The 19,632-nt window shown below is 33.6% G+C and overlaps 1 protein-coding gene across 3 annotated transcripts in view; it reads right to left on the reverse strand.

Moving 5' to 3' along the window:
- The window catches only part of FANCL (FA complementation group L), a 77,804-nt gene that overhangs the window by 29,593 nt on the left and 28,579 nt on the right, over window positions 1-19,632 (reverse strand). For 2 of the 3 annotated variants that reach the window (XM_082641924.1, XM_082641926.1), the window contains 3 exons: window positions 18,371-18,418; window positions 15,832-15,928; window positions 10,942-11,010 (listed from right to left, as the gene is read on the reverse strand). In XM_082641924.1, the coding sequence (XP_082498050.1) occupies window positions 10,942-11,010; window positions 15,832-15,928; window positions 18,371-18,418 (214 nt within the window). The remainder of the gene's footprint in view (window positions 1-10,941; window positions 11,011-15,831; window positions 15,929-18,370; window positions 18,419-19,632) is intronic. The other variant, XM_082641925.1, reaches the window with a different exon arrangement.

Genomic DNA, 19,632 nt, shown 5'->3' on the forward strand with positions numbered 1-19,632 from the left:
TCCCTTGGATTAAAAAAAAGTACAAATAGACATAGTGCACATCAATTTGCCAGACGGGGTCCCTGACAGGGACAAAACATAAGGTAGAGAATGTTAACAAGCTGTGTTTGTGTTGAAGAAAAATTGCTTTACTGGTATTAGCTAAGACAATCTTTTTTTACCCAAAAGTGTTTAAAGTATAAATCACAACATTAAGAAGCCATTTAGAGACTGATATTTATATATTTTCTTTTACGTGGGACACTTGCTATGTAAGAATATTTTATTGGTTTCCTCCAAACTATAGTCCAAACAATACTTCTCTCAACACCTCTCATCTATGTTACTTATGGTACGATGTATGTAGAGTCATCTACCACAACCAGATAGCCTGGTGAGACTGACGGTCATTTTGCATTTATCATCCCTATTTCATTTTTCAACACCAGAATACGTCTTGATTGTTGCATATAAATGGAAACATTGCCTTTAGAGCACATGTAGTTCAACATACAAAGAGAGAGATACCAATTACATGTTGTTATATATAAATGTGGGTGTGTTTATATATACAATTATACAATATAAATGTATATTGAGAGATATCATTTCTTTGCCCATATTAAGTCTTGCTATTTTAAAAGCTAACCAATTTGCAAATTGTGTTACCTCCCTATATCATTTTGTACACCTATACAGCACTTTACAATTCAAAAGCACTACCAAATAACTCAATTTACTCTTACAGAGTCATGCAATCTATGACTTAAATATTCCTTCCCTTTTTTTATAAAGTTAAATGATTTACCCAAGGTCATGCACTGTAGGGATAAAGCTAGAATTTAACCCAGACTTTAAGACTCTGTGTTCTCTTTTTACTACGTTACAAGTGATCCAGCAGAATTAGCTCTGAAGCCTACCATGAAGGTCTGCAACAAAGTCAGATTTATTAACATCAGCAAGTAAATTACTTAATGTACCTTAAATTGGTACTGAAGTCATCTGATAAAAAAAACCTGTTCCATGCTACTAGTCTCATTGGGTCTTTAAATTCATGGAAGAATTTTACCATACCATAAAAGTATCTCATGTGCTCACAAAGCACATATCTCAAATCTTCTAACTTTGATAACCTTAGCAATCAACTGAAATTATACTGATCTTCTTTTATCTGGCAAGTAACTGACTGTATGAGATTCAAAGCTATATCTCCAACTGCCCACTAAACACATTTATTTAGACATACCATAGGCGTGCCAAACTCATCAAATCCCAAACTGAATCTGCCTCTAAACCTCTTCTTACTGCATTCTCTACCTCACTTGGCAGTACCACAATCTATGTAATCTAGTTACCCCCACCAGAAGCAGTGGCAGTAATCCATGGGATCTCATGCCCAATCCATCACCAAGTTCTATCAATATAATCTGTGGAATTTTCCCAAACAATCCCCTTTCATCCTTCCCTGCAACCATTAACCTAGAACAGACCCTAATTACTGCCTGCATGGGTATGTACACAGCTGCCCCTCAGTCTTCTTCACTATAGTCTTGCCATTCTCATTTAGAACCTTCCTCTACACAGAGTGACCTATTAAAAAAAAACTTGTTTTGCTGAAAACTAATCTACAGAGGTGCTCTGAGAGGAAGGAAACAAAAAGTCATGCCAGAGATTTATAATACATCTTGGCACACCAAGAAAGATGAGAAATCCTAAAGCAAGAAACAGCAGAACTTAAATCTAGAATTTCATAAGTGTATTAGATCAGAGTCCTTTCTCCACCTTAATCCTATTAATAGCCTAAAACAAAACAAAGAAACACTTTGAGAAATGCTATTATAAAACAGAAATTGTGACCATGCCACCTTTCTTCCTTATAACCCCATCACTTTGGGATAAAGTCCAAGATCATCAGAATTGGTGTAGCAGACCCTGCCTAACTCTAAGCAAAAGCTCCAGTCTTATCTCTGACTACAGAGTTCCAAATGATGTGTAATGCATGTATTATCTCCTACAATGTTATGCCTTTGTTCTCTGCCTACAGCAGCTCTCTCCTAAAGGTATCATGTGTCCTCCCAAGCCTAATTTCTCAGTTCTCAAGACTCACTGAACTCAAGTAACACTTTATCCAGAAAACTTGCTTGACACATAAGGTTAAATTATGTACCTCTTCTCCATCTTATCAAAATGGCTCACCATACACATCACTCAACACATTGTACTGAAACTATCTTTTTAAGTACCTCTCTCCTTATCAAGACTGAAAGTTACTCCTGAAAGCCTACCCTAGGATGTTAGAACCTGGTTAACTCACCTTAAATTCCTTAGGATCCAGCTCAGTGCTACACATACAGTACACATCTTCCTCAACTTATGATGGGGTTATGTCCAGTTAAATGGCTGAAAATGCATTTAATACACCAAACCTATGGGACATCATAGCTTAGTGGAGCCTACCTTAAACATACTCAGAACACTTACATTAGCCTACAGTTGGGCAAAATAATCTAACACAAGCCTATTTTATAATAAAGTGTTGAATATCTCATGTAATTTACTGAATACTGCGAAAGTGAAAAACAGAATCACTGTATGGGTACAGAATGGTTCTAAGTGTATCGGTTGTTTACCCTTGTGACAGAGTGGCTGACGGGGAGCTGTGGCTGGCTGCTGTTGTCCTGCATCATGCAGAGTATCATTTGGCCTATCACCAACCAGGAAAAAGATCAAAATTCAAAATAAAGTTTCTACTGAATGTGTATCACTTTTGCACCATTGTAAAGTTGAAAAATCTTAAGTCAAATTAGGTCAGGGGCCATCTGTAGATATTAAATGTCTGTTGCATTTAAACTATTTCCCATTGAAAAAAATGTTGCATCTTGATTTTCTGTTTATGTACTTTTTCAAGGTAACCTGAAAAGAGAAGAAAGACTTGACCATGACAGAATCACAATTTCATCTAATGAAGCACTAAAAATAGGATATAACTTCCCTACTAGATCTTTGTGAGTCAGCTCTCTTACTTATCTTACCTAAGTTCTATGAATGTCCAAAGAACCCCAAACTTCCCACACTAATCCCCACCAAATTATACAAGAAGGCAGGAAAATAAGTCAGAAGATTTATTTCTTTCATCACTTGCCTCTAGTTCGAAATGTCAAACCCCATTCATATTTAGCATACTTATTTAAAACTTTTAATACTGCACTTCAGCTACCAGCCCACGGGTGAAAGCAATGAAAAGGATTTTAACATTATGTTCACAACTAGTTTATACATTAGAATTCAAATAAAGTAAAAACTACACATTTAAAATCAGGCAAAAAGAGGGTTACAGCTACTAGGTAAGGAAGGTGGACTGAACACACAGATCTAATTTTACCCCCACCCCCAAACTTACTACATTGTTGTTGTTTTTTCCTTTAAGGCATAATCTCACAAAAACAAGGAGAACTAAAGAGGCAATAAAACCAAATTTTGGAAGCAGGAAAACAAAGGAATTGCTCTTATGAGCATAGATGCAAAAGAAACAGAATGTAGAAATATATAATATATACTGGAAATTGTATATGTGTATACAAACATATATACATGTGTGTATCTACTGACCAATCAATTGATTGATCAACACATAGACTTAAAATACTCCATAACCTAACTGGGTTTATTTCAAGAGGGCAAGATTTATTTAACATTAGTAATGGAAAAATATAATTCACCACATAAACAGAATAAAGGAGAAAAACCGTTTGATTATCTAACACATAGAGAGAATATACTTGAAAAAATTCGACTTTCATTTATAACAAAACTCTTAGCAAACCAGAAACAGAAACAAATTCCATTAATTATTGGTAAAGGATTTCAGTACAAGAACTATAGAGCAAAAATCTACCTAATGATGAAAACGAAGTTTTCCCTTTGAGATCAGGAACAAAACATGAATGCTTGTGTTTACTTTCAGGTTTCACAGTTTATTAGATATCCTAGCCAGAACAGTTAAGGCAAAACAAAAAAACAAAAAAAAACCAGAAAGGCATAAAGATGGCAAAGGAGGAAATAAAACTATCATTTACAAATGATATGATTATGTTCATAGAAAATTCAATGAAACTACTGATTATTAGATAAGAGAGTTTAACAAAGCCACTGGATAAAAAATCATCTAAAAAATCTACTTGTAGACATCAGCAAGAAACAATAAAACTGAAAATTACTGCTACATAGAACTAAGAATGGCCAAAATTTAGAAGTCTGAAAATACCATGGGATAGCTAGGATATCATTTTTTGCCCCTCAACTCCAAATCTACTCTATCTGCCTTGTGATAATGGAGGTTCACGCTGTAAGCATTTCTCTTTCACAGCTGCATGGTGTTCAGCCCTACCAGTAGAGGATGCCAGAGGGTTAACTGTTACTAATTCAGACTGCTGTTTCCTGCCCAACAGTGTTGCTCCACTCTCGCCTCAAGGGGGCGTTTTCTGCTTGCTCAGTGACTTCTAGGCAGAAGGCTGGAAGAGTCTTCTCCAAGAAATCTGGCCAATTAATCAAAAAGACCTAAAATATTGACACTTGGGGTTCCCCATTATGAGATCTACTCAGGTGACTCCACAATGAAGTTCACAGTTGACAAGCCCCACTCGCACTCAGAGCTTTCAAATGGCTTTTTTTTTTTTTTTTTTTTTTTTTGCGGTACGCTGGCCTCTCACTGTTGTGGCTTCTCCTATTGCGGAGCACAGGCTCCGGACGCGCAGGCTCCCGACGCGCAGGCTCAGCGGCCATGGCTCACGGGCCCAGCCTCTCTGCGGCATGTGGGATCTCCCCGGACCGGGGCACGAACCCGTGTCCCCTGCATCGGCAGGCGGACTCTCAACCACTGCGCCACCAGGGAAGCCCTCAAATAGCTTTTAATAGCTGACTTTTAATCACGAGCAGGTAACCAAAGACGATAAGCCTAGAAAAAGAGCAACTCAAGGAAATAGAAACTACTCAGATGGAAAAAGAGACATATTATTAGTATCTCTGGGGACAAAAGAAGATTTATCAATTAAGTAAACTCTTAGAAATGAACATGATAGTATAAGAAAAAAAAAACTCAACAGGAAGGCTATTAGGAAAAGCTGATGAAATTTACCAGAAAGTAAAGCTAATAGAAAACCCAGCGTAGATGATTAAGAGCAGATTTAGACAACTGATGGAAAACTGTGGGTTGAATGAGTTTTAAGTACACAGAAAACTAAGGAAATGAAAAAGTAAGACAACTGTTAACTCTAGGTGGTAACAAAAACTGGGGCAACAAAAGAAAAATAATAAGTATATGGCTTATCTCTGCATAGTATACATATATGTTCAAAATAATAATGTAAACACTGAATATTGACATAATCAAAATTACAAGATAACTATCTGGGAAGGATAGGAGGTATACGTGTGTGTGGAGTGGGGAAAGGCAGAAGAAACAGCAAATTCCCCATTATCTACAGTGGAAAGTTAACAGATAATGCCTAAACCAAACCAACGAACAAAAGGTAGTATAATTACAAAAGCATGTAATAATATAAATTATATTATAACACCAAAAGAATCAGCTAACAATTAAAAGTAGTTGACCCTGGAGAGGGAGAAAAAGGTGAGAAGGAGGCTAGGACATGCCGTTTTGTCTAAAAAGAAAACAAACAACAAAAACCCTTGTAAACCTAACTCTTTAAACTATGTTCATATACAACTTTTATTAAAGTATAACCTTAAAAAATTAATAGCTTGCCCACATTATAAAAATAAACTAGAAAATACGATTTAAAAAGAAAGATCACATTCACAATAGCAAAAAAAACCTTCATACTTAGGAATAAACTCAACAAAAATGTACAAGATGTGGATTAAGAAACTACTGCTATTTAACTGGGGGACCTAAATAAATGTAGAGATAACCAGTTCCTAGACTGTGAACATATCAGTTCTTAATTGGATGGATAAATGTAAACCCAATTATAACTAAAAACTAAATTATTCTAAGGATTACCTGGAATAATAAATGCACAGCATTATCAACAATGTTTCAAAAAATATTTTGTTAAGTGATAAGCATAGGTTCAGAACTATTATCCAGTGAGATCCCAATGCTAATAAATGAAGGCATTAAGGGTGGTTTTATATTTTCTTAATTTTGCTTATTTGTATTTTCTCTCTTTTTTAAAATCAATGTAGGAGTACTTTTAAAATAAATTATGTTATTTAAAAAAAGGCAGTTAATAGGTTATTGAGTCCAATAGGTCAGACCATATCACACAGGTCTACCATATCACATAATCTCAATAATGAACTAAGTTTCTTTGTTTTGATTGCATTGATGTCGTTTTATCCATACCATTATAGCAATAATAAGATGGCCAAGAAGGCAAAAGTATATTTAATTAACCAATTTAAGGGTGAACAAAAATCCAGTACTATGAGTTCTCCAACAAGGACAGCAGAGAAAAATGGAAAGAAAGATAATCCAGTAGGTCAAAAAGGAGAACTTCCTCAGGATCCATACAGTGTGATATTGAGAGTTTTCTTCCCCTAGCATTCTGTTTGTTCTAAACCAAATATATTTTAAGATCTCTGTGAAAAAGTTTATTATTTCCATATACATATGAACTGAGGCAAAGAGCAGTCATGTGACTTGTTTGAAATTATACAATTAAGTCAATGGCTGGACTGTAAACAGAACCCAGGGATACCCAACTGCTAGTCTGATGCTCTAACTAATGGATCATGCTCCCTGCTATGTAATAGGACTTTTTCCTTTAATTACAATTTCTTCATTCACCATCAGATTATCAGCCAGAAGCCTTATCATTGGTTTTGCTCTTTCTTGTATTCATGGCATTAATCCAAGAATATGAGATTTACATGATAAAAAATATAAAGACCACTGTTTATGTATCATACCAAATCTGAAAATTCCAACCAGTGTGACGTAGACAGTTCACAAGCCTGCACTTAATGGCATATTTATAGGTAAAACTGCAATTTTAGCATCCATTTTGGGGTTGGTCAGTGACCTGGAGAAAATTAGTTTTGTTTTTATAGAATCACTAATGTCAGTGCACTTAAAATCTTACATTAGAGCATTCTATGTCTCATCAGTCAACAATATTCACAAATATGACCTATATATAGAAGTCGAAAGGGTAGCCGATTTTAGAGCATTTGTGATGTTGGGAAGTAGAATAAGATAAAAATCATGACATGCTCTTACATTCTATGCTGAAATCTATAAAAGAAAACTGACTGGGTAAACAAGTAAGTATCTGAGAAGAGGCGTGCAGTCACTTGTCTTTGAGAAGCACTTTGTGTTTCTTTGGCACATATCACGGCAGCAGTAGTAGCAGCAGCCTTGCCCTTGGTGCTGATTTCTTACTACTCCAAATGCCTCCTCTGAGCCAGAATACACTGGCTGTTGCTGATCACGCTGTGAGACACCTGCACTGGCTACTAGGCTTGTCATGACGCACAAAACCCTACCATCTTCAGCTTGACATTGTGCAAGTTATAATTATTCATCCAAATGAATATGTCAGAGCAGCAGCAGCAGACCTCTCATCAGAGCAAAAGAAAAATACATCAAAACATTATCAACCCAGCAGGAAGACAGGGACCATAAGGAAAATTACCCATTTTTAATATGGATGCCACAAAGCCATGCCTATTATTTTACAAAAAGAAAGGAAAATAAAGATCTTCCAAGTTTAAAGTCCAGAAACACTGAATCCAAAGAGGAAATGTACAAAAAGCAGACAAGGAATTTTTTTAAATCAATTATCTGGAAGCTATTTACAATCTTTTAAATATGTTTGCTATTAGACTACAATAGTAACATTTATTTCGCTTAAGAACCACATCTGTTTAAAAATTGTTTAAAAAGAAAAAAGACTGGAACTCCCACAAGCAGAATTGTGTCCAATAGGTCAATGATAAAAGATACACAGCAAAGAAGTTTGATGTTGCTTCATATTTCCAAAATGTAAACTAACATTACCAACACTTTTATCACATCTAAAAAGACTCAAGAGTTCATACTTGCTGGCAGTATCACCAAAATGCTTACGATGTACAGCTAGACTCTAACAACAGGCAAATAGTATATTTTGAAAAATTTCTGAATTTTATTGGTTTATGTAAAAGAAAAACTGAAATCACCCCAGACTGCCACAAATGAAGATAAATCCAAATTCTGTGAGCATATATAAAATAGGCAAGTGTAAATACAATTCCTATCTCATACTTAAATATGAAAAAAAGTATAACTTTTATAACAGACTTTAGGAGAATATCTTTTCAGAACAAGATATGGAAGATTTTCTCGTTCAATACACAAAAAGCAGAAATCACGAAGAAGAGAGTGATAAATGTGACCACACTAAAACGTTAAACTTCTGATTGAAAAAATATATCATATACAAAGTTAAAAAACATGCCACAGGGAGAAGATACTTATATCCCATATAACCAATAAATAACTAGTATTCAAAATATATAAGAAATGCTTATAATAAAACACAAAAATTTAAGTAGGCAAAGATTATAAACACAATAATAATGAGTATCAGTTTCTGATAAGAATTAAGGTCACACTAAAATCAGACGAAGACTTAGAAAGGATTTGGGAAAGTAGGAATTACTATGCATTGCTGGGTAGGAGTATAAAGTTATGCAACCGATTTTAGAAGATAACTTGGCAATATTTTGTAATCTCAAAGAGATGCGTTCCCTACAATACAGCATTTTCACCTTTAGGCATAAACCACACTAAAAGTCTCACATGTGTAAAAGGAAACACAGAAGGATGTTCACTGCAGCACTGTTTAAGAAAGAAATTGTGAACAACCATACAAGTAGGGCAATGAATAAATTAACTGGTGGATTCATATAATGAAACGATATAAAGCATTTAAAATGATATAAGATCATGGGTAAATCTCAGAAACAATGTTGTATAAAAAAGGTCAGACTGCAAAGGTATTACAGAATATGGCATAAACAAGTGTAGCAGAAAAGTATGCATGGATAGCATACACACCAATTCCAGTCAAGTGGTTTACCTCTAGAAAGGGAAAGAAGGAAAGAAAGAGGAAAGGAGAGAAGCAAAAGAGGGGTAAAGTTTTAGGTCCCAGAACATTTTATTCCTGAGAGAGACAGAAAGAGAGATATCTGAAGCAAATGTGACAAAATATTAAACATGTCAAATTTGAGTTGTGGTTAAAATGGTATCCAAATTTTTATCTGTACTATACTAAGAATTTTAGAATGTTCTTTTAATTTAAAAAAAGAATTTATGACATTCCAGTTACTACTAATTCTGTATTCTTAGAACTAATACAAAATAGAAAACTTGACATATGACCCAATTAAATCTAAATCTGAATTTTAATTAATATTATAAACACTTATTCCATACTTATATGTGCAAGGCACTGAGCTGGTGGTGTTAAGTAGGGATAGAAAATTTAGAAGAAATTGCCCTCTAAGATTTTCTAGTGTTAGAGTCACAAACTAATTTTGCTAAATGGCGGGATAAGGTAAGTGCTGAACAGTCTTTTTGTGGAGATGCAAACTTTTTCACAGATTAAAGTCTGGGGAAAACTTTTATGATTATCTAAATTAAAAAAACTAGGAAACTCATCAAAAACATATTCCCAAGGTTGAACCTTGGGATTTTAATAAATATTAAATTATAATTTAGAGATAGCATATCTGGAAAGAGTAATACAATCTAGGTACAAAGTTATACCATGACCTCACATAATACATAAAGATAAAGTTTATAGAGCCAAATAGAAAATGTATATTCATGTTTTTTAAAATGTATGCAATTTATGTATAATTCCAATTCTTTAAAAAACAATCAAAACAGTATTTCTTATACATTTATAACACATATCAGAATACCAAAAGCAAATCACAGGGTTTTTCCTCCCCTTTATTTGGCTGTGTTTTCTTGATTTCCATTGGAAGGAGGGAGACTTTTGTTTTTAAAGAAGAAAACAAGAAAAATATTTTTTAAATATATATGGTATGATTAAAATTTGACCCTTCACAAGACCATTTAAATCCTGTTAGGCTTTTTTTTTTTTTTTAAACTAACTTCATACACAAGACAATTACTCTATATATTATAATTTAAAATGTAAGTATATATTTTCACTTGAACCTACCAAAACTTCATAACAAAAATAAGGGTAGTCTCTATTTAGAGAACATTTGTAAAACTTCACTAGGAATTTTTGTTTCGCTTTGCATAAGAATAGAAAGGTTCTCTTCATTTTGGTATCAGTTTACTTGGTGAGACAAGGACTATGCCTGTCATCATTAGATTGTTCTTTGAATCTAACCACCATTCTGCCAGATCTTTAAAAATCACACACGTGAATGTTGATGATGGAACTGTTGATAATCATACCATATTTTAGCCACACAATGGTACAATTTACAATGCATTCCTAAATACATTAACTTGTTAAATATCAGCAATGCACTGAGAAATTGACAGGAGTAGAAGAATCTCCTATATTCTTTACTCAAAGTAAGAATGTTCCAAAGCACTTACAAAAACAATATAGTTTTTGTAGGATGAACTAAGGACAAACACTTTAAAAAATAAAAACTGAATAGAAATGGCAGGGTTTATATTTTCAGTCATAACTCATTCTCCTCTGAAAAAGATTCTCTGATATTATGTCTGAAAAATGTCACCCAGTTTTTAACCTACTGCTCACTGCTTTATAAAGAGTTCCTTAGGATTTAAATTTAAAGTAAAATTTCTGTCAATAGAGCTTCTTCAAGTTTAACACTCTCAAAGTCCTGTTTATAAATAAATGCTTAAAGAAAACTGAAAAAAATCACTTGTAATCTATAATGGCCACTTATAAGTAAACAGAACGTGCTTTTTAGCTACTTAAAATAAATTTAGGAATTTACCTGTGGTGTCCAGGCAACAGAAAACTGAACAGGAAAATCCACAATACAATCTGGTGATTCTGCAGGGTACTATAAAAAAGCATAAAGTTAGGTCATTTTTGCTTCGGTGTGACAATTTCACATAAAATATTTTAGAAAAACTGAATATATTAGAAAAAAGTATTATTATAAATGAAAGTGTATTATATATCAATATTTCGATTCTATTATTATAGAGATATTAAGAGCTGACTAACAGTCAAGTTAAGATCAAAAGGTACAAAGTTTGGTGATTTGGGGTGCCAAACCAATCGGTTTTGAAAAAAAGAGTAATGAATTAAGTCAGTGTCAGGTCAGCTGCTAATGTGATTTGAGGGGTAAACCACACTGAATCTCAGTTTCTTTATCTTTAAATTGAGAGATCAAAATGATTGATATTTAATTTCCTTTCAGTCTAAAATTTAACCTCAAATAGCCTCAGTCACTTAAAAGAGGCAATATTTGTTAAAAGAATCAAGAAATGCACAAAAGTGAACAAATATAATTATCAATTAAAGAAGTATTTTCCACAACAAAGCATTTAAATTTAGCAGAAGATAAATAAAAAGAAACAATGAAAGGTCTCTGGCTTATTAAGGAAAAACAAAATAATAGTTTTAAGAAAAATCTTTTCATGGTTGATAAATAGAAAATTAATTCACTCAATAGTTTTATACAAAAAGTGATAGTCATAGGACTAACTAGGTTTCTAAGTTAAGAAAGACAAAAGGTAGTTTTTCTTAAAATCAGTTTTGTTATTAGAGAATTGTATTACATGATTTCTCTAAGATTCAGTCTGGATTCTTGAAAGTCACACATAATTTTTAAAGTGCTCATTTCTTTCCAATACAAAGCTAAATTTACTAACATGAAAATTAGTTTTAGGAAAACTCCTTTCTCTCATTTGACAAAATGTTTAAAATAAGTTTTAGACTTTCACTTTTTTCAACCTCTTATTTTTAACTACTTTGTTGCATAGCAAAAGGGCACAAAAAATTATCACTATAGTATTTTTTACAAACATCAGCCCATTTGAAATCAATGCTTTGAAAAGAATTAACATTTAGTTACAATGATAGTCTGGTTAAAAATAAACCTATCAATGTATACTCTGACTAATGGTATCTAGCTATGCAGAAGTGATAACACAAAGGTAAATATACAGGAAACCATATAGAAATATAACAGTGCTCTAATTTAGAGGGAAAAAAGAAAGAAAGGTCTGGCTGGGATTACAGAAGAAACCCTATTTCAGACAATTCAAACTATTAGATGATGTACATCAGATTATAACTGCTGCAATCACTGGAAAAACAATTTTTACACTATTTTTTATAAGTCATGTGATTATCTCAAAGTAAATGCAGGCAGAGATCTTAGCTTTCTCTGGTTTCTAGTGCTGCTAACTAACTTGTGAACTTGGATAAGTCATTTAACTTCTGTGGCTGTTTTATATGTAAAAATGATGGAACTCAACTAAAAGCACTGCTGTAAAATCTCTTTTCCCTCTAAAAAATGTTAATATTCTGCAAAAATAATGATGCACACTTAAAACCTCCTTGGGTCAAAAATGGAATATTTAGTTCACCTTGAGTTGCTGCTATTTATCGTCTACTGAGCTGACAATGAACAATATCAACTCTCTAACTTAAACAATCATCAACCCAGTTAAGAGTATGAACTTAATGTTTACTGTATACAGAGTAGATAAACCAAGTAAAGTATCTTAACTTTGGAAGTCATTAAGTACGTAAGGCACATTATGTTAAAAGAGAAGATGGGGCTTCCCTGGTGGCGCAGTGGTTGAGAGTCCGCCTGCCGATGCAGGGGACATGGGTTCGTGCCCTGGTCCGGGAAGATCCCACGTGCCGCAGAGCGGCTGGGCCCGTAAGCCATGGCCGCTGAGCCTGCGCGTCCGGAGCCTTTGCTCCGCAACGGGAGAGGCCACAACAGTGAGAGGCCCGCATACCGCAAAAAAAAAAAAAAAGAAAATATGATCCTACATTCAAATAGGACTCAGGGTAGTAAATGGCACGTATGTACTGATAAAGAAAGAGATCCACAAGGAGTTAAACAAAAAGCAGGTTATAATAAATATAATATGATGCCACATATCTGAGATAACATTCAAATATATGTTTTAGGTGTAATTATGCAAACATACAACTATGTATATAATAAATGAGACTGATCCATATGTATGTGGCTTTACTGTCTGAGTTAAATGTATATATATTTGTGTTAATTATATTCACTTCCAAGATCAATTTTGTTTATATAATATAATAAATGCTACATAACTGTATTGAACCTAAAAAGCACAAATTTATACACTTCTGGATGATTTAACATGAATTATGCAGTAGCATCCTAGATACTCATTTTTGGAGTTGTTTGTATTGTAGTACTAACTACAACATCAATAACTGAATACAATATTGTAAAATGACTGTCAAAATTCAGATTATTTTTCAACAGTAAGTTATAGGTATATACAAAGCCACTAGAGACTAACTGCCAAAAGCTTTACTTTAGAAATCCAGTTGACAAGAACAACAAAAGCTCCACATAAAGAAATTAATTGAAAAATAGAGTAATTTATAAATTTTCATTAATATAGTTTTTCAAGTCTCACTTGAAACAATTCAATCAAATCAATAACTATAAGAGAAAATAATTATTATATAATATTAAGTATATATTTTTGTCACAAACATTTTTTAGACTCTATGGTATACTTTTCTATGGAAAAATTTAACCCAACCTGAACTGTGATTGGACCCCCCCAGCAAAAGAATACATACAAATTGCAGCAGATTACAAAAACAGCCATCAGAGACAGAGTGCACAGCCTCTGAAACATATCTATGATTCGTTTTTCAAGTAGTTCTGATCTTGGCCAAAGCTAAGGAAGCCCTAGGCTACTTCTTTTTTAAAGGAAAGACAAAAATTTCATCTCATGGTTTAGGATGAACTGTAAATACTGCATAAAAATACACCTATAAAAATGACAAAATTCAACTGCTTCTCATTATATTTCTTTTTGATTTATATACTTACTTTTAATGGGGGATGTCTAGACAAAATTGATATTGTTTTCTTTGTGGGTTTTTGGAGACAGTGAGGTAGAGTGGCAGAATTGAGAGAGTATGTATTCAAGAATAAAAACAAATGCATTTCTTTACTACGTATCAAAAAATATCAAATAAAAGAAATAGAGGTTTGTGTATTTACAAAAATAAGCATGTTGTAAGGTTTGTCAAAAAAAAAAGAGCCTGACCCTTTAAAATTCAGTTTGGATTAAGATTTTGCATTATGTACTCTTAACATGTAAGTTTTAGCTTTCACTGTTTTTAACTGACAATCCCAAATATTCCTAAGAAAGAAATGACCACATCTAAAAGACAACTTTAGTCTCTATGAAAACCAAACTAAATAGACAATTAAAGACTCTAATAAATCATACCAACACAAGATTCATTTAGTTTCAGCCTGTCTTTTTTTTTCTTTTTTTTTTTAAACGCAAATTTTTTTCTTACTAACTCAAATAAAGCTTTCTCTTCTCTCTTGCCAGGGCATCCATAATAGTGCTTCCCAGCTATCGATGCTGCAAAAACTGACACTTGAAAATATTCTCTAGAGAAATATTAAAAGTGTCACCTTATCTACCTTGAAAAGTTATAAGAAAAAGCAGACAGAATGGACCATACTAGTGGCTACACATCCTCCCTCTCAATACTACCAATAATGTCATTAATCAGAATTAATAATAAAATCTTGTAGGTGTAGTGACAGGCAATGTAGACTTAAATCATTATCTCTTAGTAAGTAGAAAAGATTGCAAAAATGAGGCTTTTAAAAAAAGAATTAGGATAGGATGTATTTTAAATTTTTCATTTTGGTCTTCATAGCAGCAAAGCAACTTTTATCAATGTACAAAATATAAACAAATAAAACTCTGAAGAAAATGACAGAACCCTTGCCACTGGCAGTATATGACCTTAGGAAGGATAAAGGCAGATTTCTCCTTGATCTTAAAAAAACACACCTTTAAAAATTAAAAAAGAAAATAAAAACTTTTTCATTTTCATTTAATAAAAATATTCATGTAACTTATTTTACAAAGAAGATTTCTATCCCACTAATTTTGTGCCAATAAAATTAGTGAGTAGCTATAGACCACTAGCCTGTAAGGGCTCTATAGAGCTGTATAGAGCTGTATATACACCTCTATAGAGGTGTATAACCTTTGCAAAATTTTTAAACAGAGAAGTAAAAAAATTTCAGCCAAGATAACAGAAAAAAGTATGCATATGTGTGTGTCTGTATTTGAGGGGTCGGGGGAAGTCAGAAATAAGAACAACAAAGGAAATTCATAGTAGGAGTTGAAGACAAAAGACTTTCTTCAGTAGAACTTTACTTGGAATAGTGGATACTTCCAACTCTTTTCTACATAGGATGTTACAAAAATAACATTATGGTACTTTGAGGCTGCCAAACCTTATTTGTAGTATTTCTTTACTATAAAGTCTATATTTTGAGCAAATTTGAATTAAAACAGTGACATGAAATTATAGCTAGGCTTTGGGAAACTTAGTGAATAAATTTTTTGAGGCATTCCCAAATAATTTTTTTATTTGGTCGTGCCGCACGGCATGTGGGATCTTAGTTTCCTGACCAGGGATCAATTCTGCACCCCCTGCTTTGGAAGCGCAGAGTCTTAACCATTGGACTGCCAGGGAAGTCCCCCCAAATAAATTTTAAGTGTCATTTTTTTAGAAGCAACTAGCACTCGTTTACATTGAAAACATTCACAGGGTTCATTTCCCAAAGTATTTCCTGGCCACAGTAACAGTTTAACAAAGCACATACCTTCGCCTTCAACTTGACAGTGATGAGATGCTCTCTACCAGAAGCATCTTCGGCTTTTAACTTGATGGTACTAAAGCAAGTATCCACATACACAAGCCTGGTGAGTAGAAGAGAATAAAAAACGATCACAATAGAGAGGGTGGGGCTGGGGGGAAGGGGAGGTTGGAGGATGGCAGGATTTGAAATGAAAATATTTGCTATATTCCTATTAATCCCTTACAAAAATTAATCAGAGGAATTTGTGTATGCTATCCCATTATGCTGCTATAGATTTACTGCCATTAATACACCAGCCCAGTGCTTAATGCAGTCATAGATCTCTGGATTATTTACAACGTGTGTCAAGGCTCATGCTGTGGTCAGTGAGCACTATGTTTCGGTTTTCCATCACCGGAACCTTTGGCACACACAGCATGTTCCTGTCAGACTCTACTTATGTACACATTAAACTTCCTGTCAAACTCTTTGATCCATTTCTGTAGTTTCATACAATATGAGACTTTTATGCTTCCTTTATTTGTTTTTCTCCTCAATGAACTTCTCCTTTATTATAAATAATGTTACTGTACAAAAGCCTGGCTAGTATTAGTTCATATACTCAAATTGATCCTCTAAGGAAAATGCTGTATAAGCACAGGTACAACCTGGTCTCCTAACAATAAATTTTCTTTTTGTGAAATATATAGCTTCTGACACTTAACCTGGGCATGTATTCAAGATGACTAATATTTTAAACACATACCACAAGCACAATTGTTTTGGCTTTAAGTTGCTCTAAATGCATGAATTTTTTACAATAGAAACCAATACCCTTTGAAATATATCATTCTGTAAAAATATGGTCCCTTGAGAAACATAAGCTACTGCCAAAAAGGTTCAAATTTAGCAGTATATTTACTAGTGAACTGGGCATGTGGATATTTTTTTGACATTTTTACAATATCATTCTCTTGTAAAGATAAAAAGTAGCCTAACAGTATTGCACACCTTATCACCCAGACTGATGGTAAAACCTGTTAAGAGTTCAAAACTAACATTAGCCTCCTAACCTAGGGAATATTTTTTTAACAACACTATATGCTGTTTAGTCACTGGCCAGATATAATGGTAAAATGGGTCAATTTCAAGAAGTGCTGGGCAATAAAGTTGTGGAACTCTATTTGTAATGAAAAACAGATCTAAATCTGAAGATACATATCTCCAATAATAGGTAAAAAGTAAAACAGAACAAGCTTTATCAACAGAAAAAATTTTTTATCATAATCTATAAAAAGTCTAGAGTCTTAGAAAACAAAAGAAACTTATTCTAGAAATGTTTATTTACAAAAAAAATCAATGACTCTATATAGTTAATCATTATTTTCTTTCAGCTTTATTTGTAAATGTCTCATATCCCCCTCCCCTCAAAAATTTACAACATGAGACTTTATCACAAGTTTTATCAGTATGACTCTAAGGGTTAGATACATGGGCATCTGACTCTTTGAAAACATCAACACTTCAGATTCAAGATGTTGAGATGAGCATATGCATTTATATCCTCTCTCTACTCACACACAGAAAAAAGGAATTTTAAAAAGATATGCATAATCCCACAGTTATAAAAAGCACAAGGAATAGCATCAACCAAAGCAAATTTTCAACAAACTTTATAAAGATGTAAAGTGGTCAGAAGAGCACTGAGTAACGAAACAGATTAGAGGAGAGAGAAAGAGGGCTCCAGGAGGGAAACAGCTGGCAAAAAAAGAAAGTCTGCAGAACAGAGGGTATTACTTATATGTGGGGAGAAATTAAGGAAAATTTTAAAAAATACGAGAAACAAAAATGGGAAGAGGAAATTTTAAACTAAATCATAAACAATAAAGCTATGTTAAAAATGGTAATTGCTCTACCATTAGCTTTTCAGTGAAAAATATTTATGTAGTCATAAAAAATTGAACTGCTTACTAATTACAATTTTTAGAATTCAGCAACAGACAAAGCTAGCAGACTTAATTATAGTTACAGAAACTAATGTAAATATATTTGATCATTGCAATTTAAAACAGAGACAACAAAAATTGAGAAGGAGAAAGGAGAAAGATATGAGGAGGGAAGATAAAAAACATTAAATTTAATAATTGCTAATTTGAGAGTAAGAGATACCATCTTTAATTGAACAGACATGAAAGAAGTTTAAGAAATATTAAAGTGAACAGAAGAATAAAAGAATAGTGATGAAGGGAGAGAGAAGGCAGTATATGAACTAAATCCATTTTTATTATAGTAGTTAATCAGTATGTAATTCTGATCAATCAAGCAATGCTGAATATAGGCATATTTTTTAGAAATACAGAAGTTACTTGAAAACATGAACATTTCAGAGTGTTTGTCTCAAAGTATAAGACCAGGGATAGGATATGGTATGGAAAAAGCCTGCTGCTTTTCATTATAAGCCCTAAATAGTTTAGAAGCATGATGAATATATACAGAGAGAGAGAGCAAGAAGGAACAGGGAGAGAGAAGGAACAACTAAATCACCAACTAGTACTTTTCATACTTCTCATTGCTGCTTGGCATCAACATGTTCAAAATCACTACGGAACATCTATAAAATAAGACAGAAATAAACTAAAGTTCTAGTCTTTTGTTTGCAATCACACGGACAAAGTTTAAGATGTAGAAATAATACATTAGAGAAAAACAGGCTTATGCTCAAAATACTGCCCTGCAGTCAAAAGGATCATAAGGTTAATTTTGTTAAGCTTTAAGACAAAATTCAAACTTTTAAAAATTTATAATTTCAGGTTAATCTCAGCATGGTCATTTAAAATTAAACATTTTACCCATGTTGATTCCTGTCTACTTTGTTTAGGGAAGAAGGAGAAAAGTAATTGTGATTACTACCACCTTTAGTACATGTGACTGAGATTGGCAAATGTGCTCTAGTATTTATTCTCAGCTGCTTCCTTTTGGTAATAGGATCCCAGCTACTGTAGCACTCCACCTAAACCGAGTTTTAGCTGGGTACACTCTATCCAGCTAGCAACCCTTCCAGCTGTCCTTGGGTATCAGCATAGCACTAAATTTTGGCCAGTGTACTGCAAGCAGAAGTGATATGTGCACCTTTTGGATCACTTATAACAAAATCGTGGCTACCCCTCCCCCAATCCCTCCCATTCTCCCTTCCTGTAGAGTGGAACTTAGGCCAATATGACCCAGCAGAGACCATGCCAACAAGAACAACCTCTTAGTGCAGCTCTGACCAACAGAACTTTCTGCGATGATGGAGGTATTCTATATCTGCACTGTCCAAAACAGTAGCCACTCATCATATGTAGCTACGGAGGACTTAAAATGTAGCTAGTATGAATATTAAATTTTTAATTTGAGTTAATTTAAATGTAAGTATCAATAGTCACATGTGGCTAGTAGCTACTATGCTGAACAATGCAGCCAGTGGATGGTTGAAAAGCAAAAGAAACCTGGGCTCTTGGATGACCCTGTGAAACAAAGCCACCAACTCACTCTTGACCACCTGCCTACCTGTGAACTGTTAAATGAGAGATGAATAAAATTCTCTTTTGTTTGAAACACTGAGGATTTGGAGTTCTCTTTGTTAAAAGCAGCTCAGCCTGTACTTTAACTAGATAATCAATATTTGTATCTATTCACGACAGAAAGGAATATCTTAATGTTTGGTCTACAGAAGAGATATTAAAGGGGAAAAAAACAGCAATAAGCTCTTACAAGTAATATTAAAATCAGTTTGTCTTTAAAAAAAGGCTATTTCTAATGTTCTCTTTTATTGGTAAGTTGGAT

Source organism: Mesoplodon mirus, assembly GCF_964341445.2.
Source record: "Mesoplodon mirus genome assembly, chromosome: 14".
Lineage (NCBI taxonomy): Eukaryota > Metazoa > Chordata > Mammalia > Artiodactyla > Ziphiidae > Mesoplodon > Mesoplodon mirus.